Raw genomic sequence first — 14,317 nt, 5'->3', positions numbered from 1 at the left:
GGAGTAAATCTAGATAATGCAGGAAATTTTTTGCACTGACTTTGGAAAAATTGAATTTGTTTCGATCTCTGCCTTCCCCTCCATGGTGAAGGATATCTTTTAGTTGTTGAGTATTGAGGTAGTTTCGGAGACAGTTTGTGGACTTGAAGAATAAAATAAACGAATGCGCACATGTGCGTCGCCCGGAGAGCCAGGCGGTTGAGCTGGAAGCGCTGAGAGTCTGCGTCTCTAAGGTCCGAGGGTCAGGCGGGCGCCGGCGCTTCCGGCTTTCCCAGCAGCCGCAGCAGCCGAGATGGAGCAGCTGTTACTCGCGTTCTCCTGTAGCAGCAGTTGATAAAACTGCGCCTTTATTGTGAAAGAAGGTAACATCGCAAAAGCTTTTTTTTTTTTTCCACTGCAGCATCAAGAGTATAGTTTACTTAAAATACATCTTGCTTGGCAAGAATGTTCTTAAATACTTAATGTTTTTTTAAAAAGTTGATTCTGTATTCTTTTTTTTGGCTGCATTTGTGGCGTGTGGAAGTTCCCAGGACAGGGATAGAACCCGGGCCACCACAGTAACAACACCACATCCTTAACCCACGGCGCTGCAAGGGAGCTCCATGATTCCGTACTTTCACTTAATAATTACTAGTATTCATTAATTCAGTAAATATTTGAGTGTCTACTGTGTGCCACACTCTGAGGACATGGTAGTGAACAAGATGGGTAAAAATCCTCCGTGGAGATAGATTGGCAAATGGATGGGTGAACCAGGGCAGAGGAGTCTCAGGGAGTGTTTGGGGTGGGTGTGCAGTTCAGAATTAGGTAGTCTAGGAGCTCACTGGTGGCTTAGTGGGTTAAGGATCTAGCATTGTCACTGCTGTGGCACAAGTTTGATTCCGGGCCCCGGAAGTTCCACGTGCCATGTGTGTAGCCAAAAAATAAAATAAAATTAGGTGGTCTAGGAAAAGCTTATTGAGAACATTTGTGTGGAGGCCGGAAGGGATTGGGGAAGGTGAGTGCAGAGGCCCACTTGGCGTGTGCAGAAGCTGACACATTGCCAGCGTGGCTGTCCTAGCGCAAGCAAGGGAGGGGATGGGGCATGAGGCCTAAGAGGCTCTGCGGGCCGGGTTGATGCCTCGCAGCATCCCCTGGGTGTGGTCTCAGCTGAAAAGCCTTTGGGTTTGCAACTAAATAAGGTGACATAATTTGGTGTGCATTACTATTTTGTTTCATTTTATTGCATTTTATTTTTTCTGTCTTTTCAGGACTGTGCCTGAAGCGTATGGAAATTCCCAGGCTAGGGGTCGAATTGGAGCTGCAGCTGTAGTTCTGTGCTATAACTACGGCAACGCCAGATCCGAGCCACATCTGTACCTATGTCACAGCTTTTGGCAATGGCAGATCCTTAACCCACTGAGTGAGGCCAGGGATTGAACCCGCATCCTCATGGATACTCATCGGATTTTTAACCCGCTGAGCCATAGTGGGAACTCCTGATGTGCGTTTTAAAATACCCTTATGGCTACTGGATTGAGAACAGACTATAGTGGGATAAAAGGCCGACGAATGACTCAGAAGGGTACAGTGTAAGTTACCCTCGAGTATAGTGTGGACTTTTAGAATTTTACAGACTCCTCATATTTATTACTTGGTAGGAAGCAATTACTGGATTTGTGCTGTGCTTAAGTCATTTGTATGTTTTTATTTCTGATTGTTAATATACCTATGAATTAATAAAAATCATGTACCGTGAGCAGTTCATATTTATGTTTTTGCTTATTTAATTAATGTGAGGGCATTGATTTTAAGTTGTGAGGGCATGGGGTTACATTTTAAGGGGCAGAAGATTGGGCATCTTTTTATGAGCAGGGAACTATTGACGTAGGTCATTTAGCACCTACGAACAGTGCTTTTCTTAGAATGGGCAAGAAATGCAAGAATTTAGGGGGAAGAGTTCCCATTCTGGCTCAGCGAGTTAAGAACCTGACATAGTCTCCGTAAGGATGCGGGTTCTATCCCCGGCCTCGCTCAGTGGGTTAAGGATCTGGCATTGCCACAAGGTGTGGCACAGCTCATGGATGTGACTCAGATCCAGCATTGCTGCAGCTGTGGTGTTGGCTGGCAGCGGTAGCTCGGATTCATCCCCTAGCCCGGGAACCTCCATATGCCGGTGTGGCCCTAAAAAAGAATTTAAAGTGGAACGGTTGTATTTAAACCTAACCTTTCTAGTGGCTCATTAATGGTCCTTGGTAGTTGCAGTTTTGCCCTGCAGCCTTGGCATATTTAATTATTTTTATATTTTATCTGAGCCATTACTTCTTCCCTTCGTAAACATTTAACTGAAGATAATTACCAAAATTGCTAAGACAGACTCATCTCGCACGTGGCCTCCGGTGGTGATAATGAGTGAAGTAGCCACAAGGGGGCAGCAGGAGGGCAGCCACCCAGACCATCTGGTCGCGGAACGTGTACCCTTCAGTTACTTGGGTGGATTTTTCAGCTTTGCTGTTACTTGTTTTTGTTCTTGCTATTGTTACACATTGAGAGAAAAAGAAAAACTAAATGTGATTTTTCCATAAAAATGCTGATGCAAATGTCCAAAACTTTTCTGTTAAATAGTTTTTTACATTTTTATGCATATAGGTTACAACCTGCCATATTCATTCATCCAGTGATGATGAAATTGACTTTAAAGAAACGGGTTTCTCACAGGATTCTTCTTTGCAGCAAGTGAGTCATGCCTAAAGTTTTGCTTTTTGTTGTTATTTTAAATGCTTAGTTTAGTTGCCATTTATGAATCAGCTTTGGAGTCAGACATGCATTAGGGTATATGATTTGGGGTTCCACATTAGTTAGGCAAAAGCATTTAAAATAGGAAGTGAGAGGAAGGTTTGTGTTGATTGTATTTCCAGGGGATGTTTCAAATCTGATAAAAACGATGAGTCGGGTGGATTTCGGGAGATTTGAGGGAACTGCATAGTTCAGTGGGCGCCTCAGACCCGCTCGAGGTGCAGGCCTTCACGGCAGACAAGGCAGTGCCTCAGGACTCCTTGGCAGGGAGGTCTGTGGACGAGAGTAAGACTGCTTGTTCGGTGCGGGGAGGGGACTTGGGCAGAAGCCGCCCCGAACCAGGTGCTTATGTGCTTCCAATATCTGCAGGTCCGGTAGTAACATCTGCATGACGTTTTAGTGGACGTCACTCACTGCCACCCTGTCCTCCTGTCCCCAAATTCATCTCCATCCATCCGTTGCCTTTCATCTTTGGGGGAGACAACCGTGTGTGACAGTGCTGACTTACTGTCCACGGGCGGTTCTTGGGAAGAGACGGAGGCTTTCTCCGTCTCCACTGGGTGTCAGGTCTGGGAGCTCAGTGGAGCAGCCGCTTTGAAAACCGTCAGCTCTCCACGTGGAAGGGTTTTCCCTGGTTAGGACCAGGTCTTGCTCTGTCGGTTACTCGCTGGGGCGATGGTGTCAGTGTCGCCACCTTCCCATGTGGCCCCGGGTGACGCTCAGCCTCTTTTACCGGGGCCAGGATGGAGCTGCCGGGATTACGCTGGCCCTGCCTTTGGCAGCCAAGTGGGCTGACATACTACCCAGTGTGGGAGACTGACCTCCGTGGACGCTGAGCTAAGCAACAGCTTGGCTTTGACACTAAGGCAGTGTCACATCGCGTTTCTAGGATAGGCCTGAAGTCGAATTTTGGCAGCTGGCTGGCTTCTCTCGTTTCTTGATACTGTGCCCTTTGGAAGCCAGCCTCCGAAGGTGCGGGCAGGGAGCAGCCAGCCCACATCGGGAGCAGTCGAGCAGCAGGGCCTGTCTGGGGCACGAGGCAGCCCCTCGCCGCCCCCGTCTCAGCTTGGCTTGCTCTCAAGCCCCAGTCATCCAGGCTGCCCGCCTGGCGCCTGGCGAGTCCCCCTGCCTTGGAGCAGTCCTTCCGCAGCCCCGGAGTTCTCCGGCCTTGCCCAGGAAGCCCCTTGACGAGAGCCTTTCCCCCGCCCAGGCACCTGGCCGGACCGCGTCAGCCCTTCACCCTGCGGGGAGGCCAGGACTCAGTGAACTGCTCCTCCCTGCAGAGATGCCCGGGGTGTGACACGTTCCTTTTCCAGGAGGTTCGGAAGCGGGGAATGGCTTTCAGAAGAAGACTGCCCTGAGCCTCCCTTCGCACATAAGCTAATCAGCGTGGAATGTAGCGGCTGCCAGTTTAAGTGAGGACTGGTGACATCTTGGTGTCTGGAAGGTGGAGCCTCTTACTGCCCGTGGAGTTTGGGTCCGAGGTCCCAGCTTTCCTGGGGAGGATTTCCTGCCTGTTTTGCTTTGTTTTGCTTTGGCTGGCGACAGGCGTGTGAGGCCTCCTGGTCACAGCACCGCCTCAGGTTCGCCAGGCTCCTCTTCCTGGGCCTCTCTCCACTTGTGGTGACCGTCTGAAAGTGGGGAACGCCACGGTTCTGTTCTGACGGACACGCTTCCAGGAAGCTTTTCTTGGCGTATTTAAGCTATACATCATTTTGAAAATAAGAAATATGCTCCAAAACATTTTTTCCTAAATTCAAGGAATACAAGTTTAGGTTAATTTAAGAATTTCGTGGGAGTTCTCTTGTGGTACAGCGAGTTAAGGATCCAGCACTGTCACTGCAGCGGCTGGGGCCACTGCTGTGGCACAGGTTCTATAGCTGGCCCGAGAACGTCCACGTGCAGGAAAAAAAAAGGCACGCTGGTCTCTGTTGGAATCATACACACACCAGTGTGCACACACTAATCGGACTGTAACGGGCACACAAAGCACGTCAGGGAGGAGTTCTCATCGCAGTTGAGGTTCTGTCCCTGGGAAAAGCTCGAGCGTAGCAAGCTCAGGGCAGTCACTTAACAGACGCCTGGAGCCACACTTGGCCCGGGGAGGGCCCCCGGCTTGGGTGCCCTTTCTGGCTTCTGCGCCCTGCAGTCCGGCTCGTCCTCCTCCGGACGCTGCCTCACCGGGTGCAGGGCGAGGAGCGTGTGCTCGGCGCTGTCTGGAGAGTCAGGGCCGGCGGCGCACCTGGGCCCCTGCTGCCCCCGTTCCCAGCTGGCTTGTTCGTGGGCAGTCGGCTCAGATGAAGTGGATGGGGAGTTCGGGTGGCCCGGGGGGGCGCCACCAAAGGGATTCACTTCGTAAGGCCGTGGGCTCCCTTCTCAGTGGCCTGAACAGTCCCTGCTTTGTCCAGGATGACAGTTCTGGGAAGTGTGTGGGGTTCTTTCCCTTTTTAAAAAAAAAAAAAGAAAAATTACACATTTGTGATAATGGCACAACCATATGGTGCTTTCCAGATTTGGATTCTTTTTTTATAAAACTTGAAATAGAATCCAATAACAGCCTTCATTCACATGGCTGTAGTGAGCCTGATAGCTTCATTGGTAAGATTCAGGCTTGAAACCCAAGTCTTTTGCTGGTTGTGTCTTCCTCGAAGCTGTAACAGACTCAGAGCTGGCGAGGCCTCGGGTTCGGGGGGGTTCTTCCTCCGCATCACTGCATCAAGGTGGCGTCTGTCAGCTGCTGGAAAGCTCTCCCTTGATGACTGGACCGTGCAGATGTGTGTGTGTGTCATGTCAGTTTATCTGTGTGTGTGCGTGCATTGTGCATGCACACAGGTGCTTCACGTACACTGAGTGTGCGCATTCTGTTAGCTTTCTGTTGGAAGCATTTAAAGTATTATGAAACATTTAAAGAGGAAAAAAAAGAAAAACAGTTGGAAACGATTTTTCCCCCTGGTGTGACCAAATTTCGAATCTGTAAATCAGCCTGGAGCCTGGCTTATACTGCTGGCTCAGAACGAGGAAGGACTTCATGATTCTTAACGGCATCCACCGGGGAAAGTGGAAGTTACCAGCCATCCATCCTACCTTTAAAAAGATAAAGCAACTCAGACAAGTTGGGTTTTTTCTACTTATATTTTCTGTTCATTTGCCCAAAACTCAGCTCCACCTCCTGGAGCTTTCCCTGCCTTTCTACTTAAGCCCAAACTCCCACAGCTTCGGGTGCCTTACAAAACGCACACCTGTGGGGCCGGCCTGAAGCTCTCGTGTGCTCAGGTAGTGGTGTATCTGGGCAGCACAGGGGCTGCGTGAAAGTGTGAGCATGCACAGAGGGCCGATGGGTGTCTCGAGGTAGAGACAGGTGAGGTTTGAGGTTCTCGGAAAACTAGACCTAAGGGAAAGATGCCTTCCAAAGCCAAATATAAGGTTTCTTTTTTAATGATTCGTAATTTGGATTATCCATGCCATACTTCCCTGCCACCAGAATGAATAATCAGGAATTAACGGCAGAGGCATCTCTGCAGTGTATGTCTGCAGGATGGAGTCCCTGGGCTCTGCTCAGGCGGAGACCCAAGGAGAAATCCCTTGAGCTCAGTTGCCTCCCTAGTAAGTGGCCTCGGGAGCACTGGCTTTCGTCGAGCCCCCGGCTGCTGCTTGTGCCCCTTGTGCGGGCTTGCCTGCTGGGCACCGCTGGGCAGCACACACCCCGTCTGCCTCCGTGCTTATCGCTGGGGGCACAGCGAGGAGTGCCTGGCTTCCCTTCGTGTGCTCTTTGCTCCTGATCGAGAACAGAGAGCATGCTTCACCTCTGTTGCTCCCCGGGCCTGCTGCTGTTTTAGATTCAAGAAGCACTTAGGGGGAGTCCAGTAATATTCCCCCATTTCTCACCCAAGTGAGCCTGGTGCTCTCTAGAAACTGTGTGGGAAACAGAACGGACTCCTCATGGATCTTTGAGGGTTATGGGCTTTTCACCTGAGTTTGGGTCAGTGTTAAAACTTTCTAAGGTAGGTAGGGCGGCAGTGACCTTCCCCTCCCCTAGCCTCTGAGACTTAATCTTTCTCTGAGACGACGATGTGTCCAGAACATTGCATTGTAGGATTGTGGTGGAGATCATGAGTGACTGTTCCTCTGGTGTTTGTTGCTGTAGTGGGTTGGGGGTGGGGAGGTGCGGGGGGAGGGGGACCACTTGTTCAATCGTGAGGTTGGTTGTGTTCAGAGGTAACCGAAACGCCTTATAATTTCAGACCGTCATGTGTCATTTGATCACCCTTTTGAGCTAGACCCAAACCTTGCTCTAGAGATAATTTGGAACAGAGGACAGAGTGGTCACTTAACATTTCTCACGTGACATGTGCATTGGAATAACTTGTGTACCAAGTCCAAACATTTCCTATTTGGAATAAGTAGTGTCTGAAATTATTTGATTGTTTTTTTAGAAAAACACACCAACTTTTTAAGCCCTATGGCTACATAAATAAGATGTTTTCTGGAAGACAAATGGGCAAATAGTATGTAGAATGTCATTGGAATCATTATATCACTGTCACTGGTCCTGGGGTTGCCAGGCCTTTTCTGATTATCAGATGCAACAAATGACGTCCAATTTTATTGACCAGTTTGGCTTCAACGATGAGAAGTTTGCAGACCAAGATGACATTGGCAAGTGAGTACGTTCTTCTCTTTGCACGGCTCCCCCACTCCCGCCCGGGCGGCGCTGCTCCTCGGGGTGCTGGGAACTCCTGGGCGTCTGCGCATTTCATGGGCGTCTCTTTAGTTCCGCCCTGTCCAGCCAGACGCACGCAGAGCACAGGTAGACCGGGTGTCACCTCCCACAAAGAAGCCTTGCCCTTGGGGCTGGCGCCTTTCACAGAGGCTTGTTTTGGTGGATGGAGGAACTCAAGTCACCGTCCTCCTCTCTCAGGTGTCGTGTTAGCTGGCACCATGGGAAATAGTTAACCCCCACGTTGGTGAACTGGTCTGGGCACGCGTGGTCTCTTCCAGCCCACGGCAAGTGGGCTGCCGGGGTACGCCGGGCAGGTGCACCCCGTGTGCGCTCTCTTCTCTGGGGGGCTAACTGGAAGGTAGAGTTGGGTTTTCGAGAGCCAGGCGTCGAGTTCACCCATTCTGCAGTCGGGGCAAAAGGAGGACAGAAACGGGCGTTGTTGGTAGTGTGCAGAATGAATGACTGGAGGGTGGTGGGCCAGATGCCCGTGGCCCGCCTGGCCTCTGACCCTGGGGAGCGAGGGCTGTTAACGAAGCGTCTCAGCTCACTGAGCACAGAGGCCTCTCTTGGGGGCTCCTCATGATGGCTGTGGACTCCCCAGGTCTCTAGCGGCTCCTCGCTAGCAGGAGATGCTCAGTAGTTGGTTGAACTACAGCCAGTGGAGGCTGTTGTTTGTCCCAGATTGCATTTATAGCAAGTGAGAACTAGGAGACAGGCCTTGTCGGCACACTCTGACTGCTGTACGATGCTGTGCGGCTCAGGGGCCTGGAGCCCCGCTGTAAATAGAGCTGCCCTAAGAATCGGCTCGTTAAATCCAGAAGAGCAAGGACTGTCCACAAGGCATTCATGTCTATACCCTAGGGGCGCTCATACCACAACCTGTGGGCCCCCCTTGTGGCATCTCAGCATCTGTCTGTCTGGACTCATTTATTGAGAATTACTAGTTAGGAATCCACAGTCTCTTTAGAATTTGTATTGGGTACTTCAGAATAATGTTTGATCAGAACAGATCTTTTAAGAATTCTAAGATGGCTCCACCTACTAAAAAAGTATATTTAAGAGGCTATGAGTTCTTTTACTCCCAGCTTTCTTCCTGATTATGCCATATTATAGCATAACATGTCAGAGGCATCTATGTATGTTATGTATGAATTGGGCTGTACCTGGGGAAAGTGCAGGGTCTGATAGCTTCTGTGGCCCTTTTTTTGTTCTGACTTGCTTCTTCGTTGCAAATAACCTTTTCCTTGGTTATGTAGGTGTGGCCTATGGAACCGTGGTTGCTACCATGGATGTTTAAAATATTTTATAGGAAGGCTTCGAGGGTGTGTTTGTTATGTCTCAAAAGGCTTCCATCCCAGCCCTCCCATCCTACATAAATTCCTTCGACCAAGGGAAGAGCTGTCATGTAACCCAAGCAGGGTCCGTTTGTTTTTTCTCATGGAGCTCTTAATGGTAGTGTAAATATTTTAAATTTGGAGAATTTCATGAATACTGTTTCCAAGTCTATAGATAATTAACTACTCCTGCACTTACATTTTGTTCACAGTGTTTCTTTTGATCGAGTATCAGACATCAACTTCACTCTCAATACGAATGAAAGTGTGAGTATGGGTGCCTGTCACCAGCAGCCAGGCTGATAGAGGTGGGCGGCGGGGGGGGGTGGTTTCTGTCCGAGCCTGCCTTTGGCACCGTGTGCACTGGGCCCCTGCCCTCCCGGGAGCCGCCTCGGAATGACTTCAGCCACTCTCGTGACCTGCCTGGCCCCAGTGGGCATGTGAATTTGCACCCCTAGCTAAGCTGTGACAGGGCTAACACTAACAAAACCAGGGTCGCCTGTGATTGCAGTTTGGACATTTAGCTTCAGAGACTGCAGTCTGACTCCAGTCTGTGCCTTTCACATCTGCTGCCTGTCACCAGGAGAGAAACCTGGGCTGGGCCAGGGCCAGCCTGTCAGCCCATCAGCAGAGTGACACGGGGTTAGTGTCATTTGACTGGGCGCAGTCTTGGTTTTTAAGTCCCTTAGCCTGAGAGACCACTGGGCTATCGGCTGTTGTGATGCGGTGGAAGCTAAGTGATGGCGCCGTCGACAGCTCCTCCCTGTTTGGCTGGACTGGCGAGAGCAGAGGGAGTGACGCGTGTCGGCGGCTGCATCTGGGGGGCGGGGGTGGCAGGGAGGCTCTCAGGCTTGAAATGAGGCTTTCATTTGGTGGCAGTGGGTGTATGTGGGCAGGTTTCTTGTCTGCCGGTTGTGAAGCCAGTCTTTTGGGGGGGACTTTTGGTTGTTACTTACCCAGAAGCTGACATTTGATGCTTATCACGTTTTATTTTGGTGTATGTGGTAGGGTGCTGTTCTTTTTAAGGGACATGGAAGAATTCATTTACATTGGTGAGTTTGGGAGAAAATAACTTGGCTTTCAGATTTGTTCTTTTGGTCTCTTCTTTTTATTTAGGGGAACATTGCCTTGTTTGAAGCTTGCTGTAAGGAACGAATACAGCAGTTTGACGATGGGGGCTCTGACGAGGAGGACATCTGGGAGGAAAAGCACGTCGCCTTCACGCCGGAGTCCCAGAGGCGATCCAGGTGAAAGATAGTTCGTCGTCGTCGCAGCCACAGCACCCAGTGCACAGAGCAGATGGTCCTTAGGAGACACTGTATCCTCTCCAGACGTGCGCTTGGTCCCTCGTGATGAGAAATGCCGTGATTGAGAAACAGGTGTCGCGATCAGTGGGCTGCGGTGTGAGGAGAGGATGAGCAAGCCAAGGAAACCTCCTTGGGAACCCCCGAAGGGAAGACAGTGCTTAGTGTTTAGACGGAGGTCCGGCGCCGCCGTGGGGAGCGACGCAGTGCTTTGGGTGGACGGTCCCTTAGCAGTGGCAACAGCAGCCGTGTGAGGAATCGCTTCCTAGGAAGACTGAACGTCTCCCTGGGAAGGGAAAAGTTGCCTCTAAAAGTTAATTTAACTTGGGGAGACGGGGTCCCGTCGATTGGTATCCATCGAGCCTCTCCCCCCGCCCCCAGTTTCTAAAATTCAGTCGGTCCAGAAACCCCAATTAAAATGCAGAGCTTGTCAGACTGGTTGGAAAATAAGGTCTGACTTATGCTGCCTGTGGGACATAAATTATTTAAAAACTCAAGTTTTAAATTAAAAAAATTCAAACAGGTTAAAGGAAAAGGTAGAGGAATCTGTATGAACATTCAAGTAGATTTAAAGGAAAGGGTGAAGAAAGGGCCACAGAGTGGCGTTAGGAGGGCGTCCGAACAGCCCCAGGTGTCCCACAGCTGCGGGGCTTCCCAGAGCAAAGCTGCTCGAGCTGCGCAGAGAAGCAGGCGGGAAGCGTGTGCCAAGCGAGGCCATACTGGGCCATAGAGCAAGTCTCAGTAAAAAAGTTTCAAGTCATGACTAAATACGCTCTCTGCTCCCAATGGAGTTAAATGAGAAATCAATAAAAGAGCTCTAGAAAGTTCCAGATATGTGGAAACTAAAGCACATGCGATGAAAGAAGAAATCAAAGGGGAAATTACATAGTGTTTTGAATTGAAAGGAAATGAAAACGCCGTCTATCAGAATTTGGAGGTTGTAGCTGATGCAGTACTGAAGGGATCGTATGCTGAAACCTGTACAACGGCTCAGAGAAATCAAGGCTTGAGAAATGTTTATGGACTGGAAGACTTAAGATGACAGTTCTCCCCAGGGTGATCTCAGTTGAGTGCGTTCTCAAAGTCACAACGGCACGGATTTTTTGGTATTGACAAGAAGATTTTTAAACTCGTATTGAAAATGCGAAGAACCTAAAACAGCCAGAACAGCTTTGGTAAAGAACAGACTTGAGGTGTTCACACTGCCTGTTTTCACTGTGCAGTGATTGAGACAGGGTCCTCCTTCAGGCAGGGGTCAGGGCGGGGACAGGATAGAGCGCCCCCAAACAGGCCTGTGCACGCGTGCGTGGGGCCCTTGGTGTGTGGTGGGAGGGGCAGAGGCTGTGCCGTGGAGAAGGATAGCGTTTTGAAAAACGGGTGCTGGAGCAGTTGGCTGTCAGCCTGTGAATCAGGGAAGTTGGTCCGTAGCCAACGTGGATACACGTTAACTGAGAGTGCGTCTTAGACCGAGGGTGCAGCGTAAAACTAGAAAATGTATCCTAGGAGCTCTTCGTGTCAGGCAGAGATTTCCAGGCTACAGCACCAGAAGCACCTGCCTGAGAGGAAATTTTGATAACTGAAGCTTTATCAAAATTAAACCCGTTATTTTTCGAAGACACTTAGGAGAATGAAAGGACGTAGCATACGTTAAGAGAAAGCCTTGGCACATCACATGTCTGATGAAAGATTGCCAGGTAGAGGATATAAAGAACTCTCAAAACTCTAGTCACAAAAAAATGATGGGAGTTCCCGTCATGGCTCAGTGGTTAATGAATCTGACTAGGAACCATGAGGCTGCGGGTTCAATCCCTGGCCTTGCTCCGTGGGTTAAGTTGCCTTGAGCTGTGGTGTAGGTCGCAGACGCGGCTCGGATCCCATGTTGCTGTGGCTCCGATTTGATCCCTGCCCTGAGAAATCCCATATGTCGTGGGTACAGCTCTTAAAAAAAAAAAAAAAAAAAAATGGCTAAAGGTGTGAAAGACACTCGAGAAAAGAAGGTAAGCAGGTGACCAAGGGCCACCTCCTAGGTGAAGCTCATCTCCTAGGCCCTCAGGGCGGGCAGACCCACCGCCAGGGCCGCCGCCACACACCCGCCGGAGGGCGCTGGGTTAGCTCGTGACCTCTGTTCTCCACGCAAAGCCCAGGAGGTAGAGCCGCTGATGACCAGGCTTCGTCTTAGCAGGGTGCCAGGCAGGCAGGTGTGACCCAGGTGAAGCGTGGCACAGTTTGTGTGGTTGCATAACTCGAGGTCTTTGAACGTAGCGGGTGGCCGGTGTGCAGCATCACACGTCTTGGTCCTTCTTTCTTAGCTCGGGGAGCACAGACAGTGAGGAGAGCACGGACTCTGAAGAAGAAGATGGAGCAAAGCCGGACTTGTTTGAACCCAGTGGCGCCAACGCGGAGGACAAGATGGAGGTGGACTTGAATGAACGTAAGTCGCCTTTCTCTTCTGTGCCAGTGCCTGAGTGTCGGACACGGACGTTCCAACCCGGCCCCCTGGCCCGCGGCGTCCGAGTCGCGCTCTGAAGGAGCAGGCGGTCCTCTGAGTCCTCAAAGCGGTGAGCCTCAGGGACCCGGCCTCGGGGGGAGCGCGTCGCGCCTCTGATGGGAGCGCGTCTGTCTGCAGCGGAAGCCCTCGGGGGAGCCTGGCTGGGGACAGCGCGCGGGCACGTCTGCCCCCGGCACGGAGACGGGGTCCTGCAGCCAAAGGGGGAGACCAGGGACCCCGGAGCCGTGAGGACACGCTGCGCTCTTTAGACTCGGGACAGCGGAGGAGCTTGAACAGTTTCGGGCGGGGTCCTGAGCCTGTCTGAATCCCGTGATCCTAAGACTCGTCTAGCCAAGGGCTAGTGGATATTTTGTTGTTTGTTAGGAAGGCTTGCGTTGCTGGCCTTTGAAAAAAATACGTTAACTTCTAAAAGCTCGGGTAAATTTTTATGTGAAAGAGCCGTGCGGGTTGATACCGGCCTTGCCTCAAAACTGGCAGTGCTTCCTGTTACCCAGGAAGGCCTTTTTGACGCCGTTCTGGAGGCTGAAACCCAGCTCTGGAGGTTGGGCTCAACTCCGTCACAAGCTCAGAGCTTAGCAGAGCCCGCGGGTTGCAGATGCCGAAAGCAGAGAGCCAGAGGGGAAAGGCAGACCCTCTGTCCTCTCACTCCTTCGCCTGCTCGCCGTCTTCCGGCGGAAGGCCTGGGCTGTTCTCTCTGCGACGTAGTTCAGAGCAGCCTGCGGCCGCGGGGGTCGTCCTACGTGCCAGGGGGCCGAGGACGCAGAGCCGGAGGAGCTGCAGAGGCCTTCCAGGGACTGGGATGCTTCACGAGCACAAGGAGGGACTCGTCCCTTGGAAAGAAAAGCAGCTAGTGTGGGAGCCCAGAGGCCCACCGGCGGTTCGACACAGCTCGTGAGGAGGGGGAGATGGTGGGAGCGAAGCCGGAGGCCAGAACGAGAGTTTTATTCTGAGAGCTGTAATCCTCCTGCCGAGGATTTTACTGAAAATAACGTTATTTGATCTGTTTGAAGATGATCATGCTTGGCAGCAGTGTGAAAGCTGAATGAGAAAGCACACACTGGAGACAGGAAACCTAAATTAAGAGATTTACCGCTACGTGTTCGGAATGGTGAGGGCTGATCAGAACAGGAGCCGGGCGGCAGGGAGAAAGACAGGCCGGAGGCCTTGATCCTTTGGCGAGAGAGAGAGAGAGAGAGAGAGAGAGAGAGAGAGAGAGAGAGTGTGTGTGTGTGTGTGTGTGTGTGTGTGTGTGTGTTCACAGGTGTGGCTCAACACTGTTAAGTCTGTTCACGTAGATCCTCTAGAACTTTTTCATCCTGGGAGCCCGAAGCTACACCCGTTCAACAACCCGTCCATGTCCCCCGCCCCAGCTCCTGGCCACTGCATGCTACCTTCTGTCTCTGAAATTGACTCCTGGAGTGTTTGTCTTTGCGTGACTGCTCCATTTCCGTAGCATGACGCTCTCCGGGTTCATCCGTGTTGGGGCATGTGACACAATTGTATTCTTTTTTAAGGCTGAATAATATTCCAGAATCTGTGTCTCGGAGAGAGACACACACTTGAGTGTGACTCTCTGGGTGGGGGTGGGGGTGGGGCGAGATGGAGGGGGACGTTTGGATGAAGGTCACATTCACCCCGTCCCACTGGGGACAGCCCTGGGGGCTCCTCGCCCCAA

The 14,317-nt window shown here is 51.2% G+C and overlaps 1 protein-coding gene across 50 annotated transcripts in view; it reads left to right on the top strand.

Annotated features, from left to right (window-relative positions):
• The window catches only part of PPP6R3 (protein phosphatase 6 regulatory subunit 3), a 128,564-nt gene that overhangs the window by 98,476 nt on the left and 15,771 nt on the right, over positions 1–14,317 (top strand). For 16 of the 50 annotated variants that reach the window (XM_085010544.1, XM_021082710.2, XM_085010517.1 and 13 more), the window contains 5 exons: positions 2,629–2,715; positions 7,338–7,435; positions 9,042–9,096; positions 9,946–10,076; positions 12,443–12,564. In XM_085010544.1, the coding sequence (XP_084866670.1) occupies positions 2,629–2,715; positions 7,338–7,435; positions 9,042–9,096; positions 9,946–10,076; positions 12,443–12,564 (493 nt within the window). The remainder of the gene's footprint in view (positions 1–2,628; positions 2,716–7,337; positions 7,436–9,041; positions 9,097–9,945; positions 10,077–12,442; positions 12,565–14,317) is intronic. The other 34 variants (XM_085010533.1, XM_085010530.1, XM_085010549.1 and 31 more) reach the window with 3 other exon arrangements.

This window comes from Sus scrofa, chromosome 2 (assembly GCF_054392235.1).
Source record: "Sus scrofa isolate SSC_HxYL_T2T_F1_AM1 chromosome 2, Sscrofa_HxYL_maternal_Yorkshire_Landrace_v2.0, whole genome shotgun sequence".
NCBI lineage: Eukaryota > Metazoa > Chordata > Mammalia > Artiodactyla > Suidae > Sus > Sus scrofa.
The sequence above is the reverse complement of the archived record's forward strand: the minus strand, read 5'-3'. Positions and strand labels throughout refer to the sequence as shown.